Raw genomic sequence first — 1,898 nt, 5'->3', positions numbered from 1 at the left:
CCGTCATCACCTTCGTGCCACAGCACGCCCCGGCCCTGCCACCTCCTCGTAAAAGGCACGGCCACGGGCTGGCTTTGGGGCACAGACGGTAAGAGCGCAGGGACCGGGCAGAGGTGGGCAGAGAAGAGGCAGAGGACGGGGAATACGGGGGTGCCAGGGAGCCGCTTTGCTGGCCAGGCTTTCCCCACGGCTTTCTCGTAGCGCACGCACGACCCCGCCCGAGGGAGCGCGCTACGTTGTGCCCTCGCCGGGGCGGGCAACCGGATCACGGTGTACGAGCGTGCCAACTTTGAGGGGCTGAGCCGGGAGTTCACCTGCGATGTGCCCGACCTGCATGAGCTGGATTTCGGGGACTGCATTGCCTCCCTGAAGGTGGTGGGACAGCCCTGGATCGCCTACACAAACCCCAAGTATGAGGGGGAGTCGTATGCCTTTGAGGAGGGTGAGTACCCCTCTGTGGAGCGGCCCAACAGCTTCTCAGCACTGCGCCTCGTGCACCACGACCTGGGGGACCCTCAGATAACTCTCTACGAGCACCCCAACTTCCAAGGTGCCTGCAAGGTGGTGACGGAGGAGACCAACTTGGCATATGGGTACTTCAATGACCGGGTGGCCTCTCATGTGGTGCAGCGAGGCGTCTGGATGCTCTACCAGCACCCCGGTCGAGGTGGCTGGCACTACCTGGCATGGCCCGGTGAGCATCTCTCTGACTACAAACTTGAGCTGAACTTCCAGTCCCGGTTGTCCCATTTGCGCCCGCTGCAGCCTGGCCGGCCTCTGGTCTCAGCACGTCTCCTCTGGGAGCAGAAGCGGGTGGAGGCAGAGCGGGAGGTGCTGGTGGATGAGATCGAGGGGGTGAATGAGACGGAGTCGGAGCAGGTGCTGGCGGCCGTCAGCAGCCGGGAGTACAGCACAACGCTCTGGCAGAGCTTCCACTTCAGCAATGCCACCAGCCTTAAAGCTGGGCTCTCCTTCACGCTGACGGTGGAAGCCTCCAACATCTTCACGGTGCAGAAAGGACGCAGTGAGTCTAGCACCCGCCGGGAACGTGTGGAGGTGCAGCTGCCAGCTAAGATCCCCCCGCGCACGGCGCTCAGCATCCAGGTCTTGCGGAAGGAGGTGACGCTCTCCGTCCCAGTCCTGCTCACCATCTCCCAGAACGAAGCCCTTCGTACAGAAATGGGCGAGTACCGCAGCGTCTCAGGTACCAACATCAGTGCCCGCTATAGTTTGAAGCCTCTGCCGCCTGCAGGCAGGGAGCAGGGAGCCCCGGCGGCCTGCGGGCAGGGGCCGGCCAGCCACTGAGAGGACCGAGACAGTGTCCGGCACCGGGATGGAGCTATAGCTATGTCCCCTCGGTGGTGCGGGACCCTCGGGGCCACCAGCACTGGCTGCCCAGCCCACCTTGGAAGAGCCAGGACTCGACCTGACAGTGCCTCCTCCTGTCGGGTGTTGCAAATAAACCCCTTTCCCCAACCGTTTGGATCTGCTGCTGCTGGAGCCAGCGTGGGAGCGGGCTTGGGGGAGCTCGGAGACACCGGACTAGGAGAGCCAGGCGGGATTGGGCTGGGGAAGTTGAGGGAGACTGGGGAAAGCTGGGTGAGCTGGGGACACCCGGCTGGGGAAGCCGGGGGACATTGGGCTGAGGGAGTTGGGGGATGGCACGCTGGGGGAGCCAGGGGACGCCGGGCTGAGGGGAACAACAGGCTGTGGGAGCAGGAGGACACTGGGCTGGGGTAGCTGGGGAGACACAGCAGGTAGGGAAGGGGTGGAGCACGGGGCGAGGTGTGGCAAGGGACGCCAGGCTGGGGGAGATTGGGAAGCTGGGTGAGCTGGGGACGCCGGGCTGAAGGGCACCGGGCTGGATAGGTCGTCAGGCGGGGCACCGTTCGGGGGCA

The 1,898-nt window shown here is 64.8% G+C and overlaps 1 protein-coding gene across 1 annotated transcript; it reads left to right on the top strand.

Annotated features, from left to right (window-relative positions):
• Positions 1 to 201: 201 nt before the first annotated feature.
• On the top strand, positions 202 to 1,305 carry LOC103782314 (epidermal differentiation-specific protein-like; the record flags this gene model as incomplete). The annotated part of the gene is made up of 1 exon (XM_008950077.1): positions 202 to 1,305. A coding segment is annotated over one exon (1,104 nt), but the record flags the coding sequence as incomplete, so codon positions are not given.
• Between the last annotated feature and the right edge of the window lie 593 nt (positions 1,306 to 1,898).

This window comes from Merops nubicus, unplaced genomic scaffold, assembly GCF_000691845.1.
Source record: "Merops nubicus isolate BGI_N331 unplaced genomic scaffold, ASM69184v1 scaffold33291, whole genome shotgun sequence".
In the NCBI taxonomy this organism is placed as follows: domain Eukaryota; kingdom Metazoa; phylum Chordata; class Aves; order Coraciiformes; family Meropidae; genus Merops; species Merops nubicus.
Note: the sequence above shows the minus strand (reverse complement) of the source record. Positions and strands in the feature narration are given on the sequence as shown.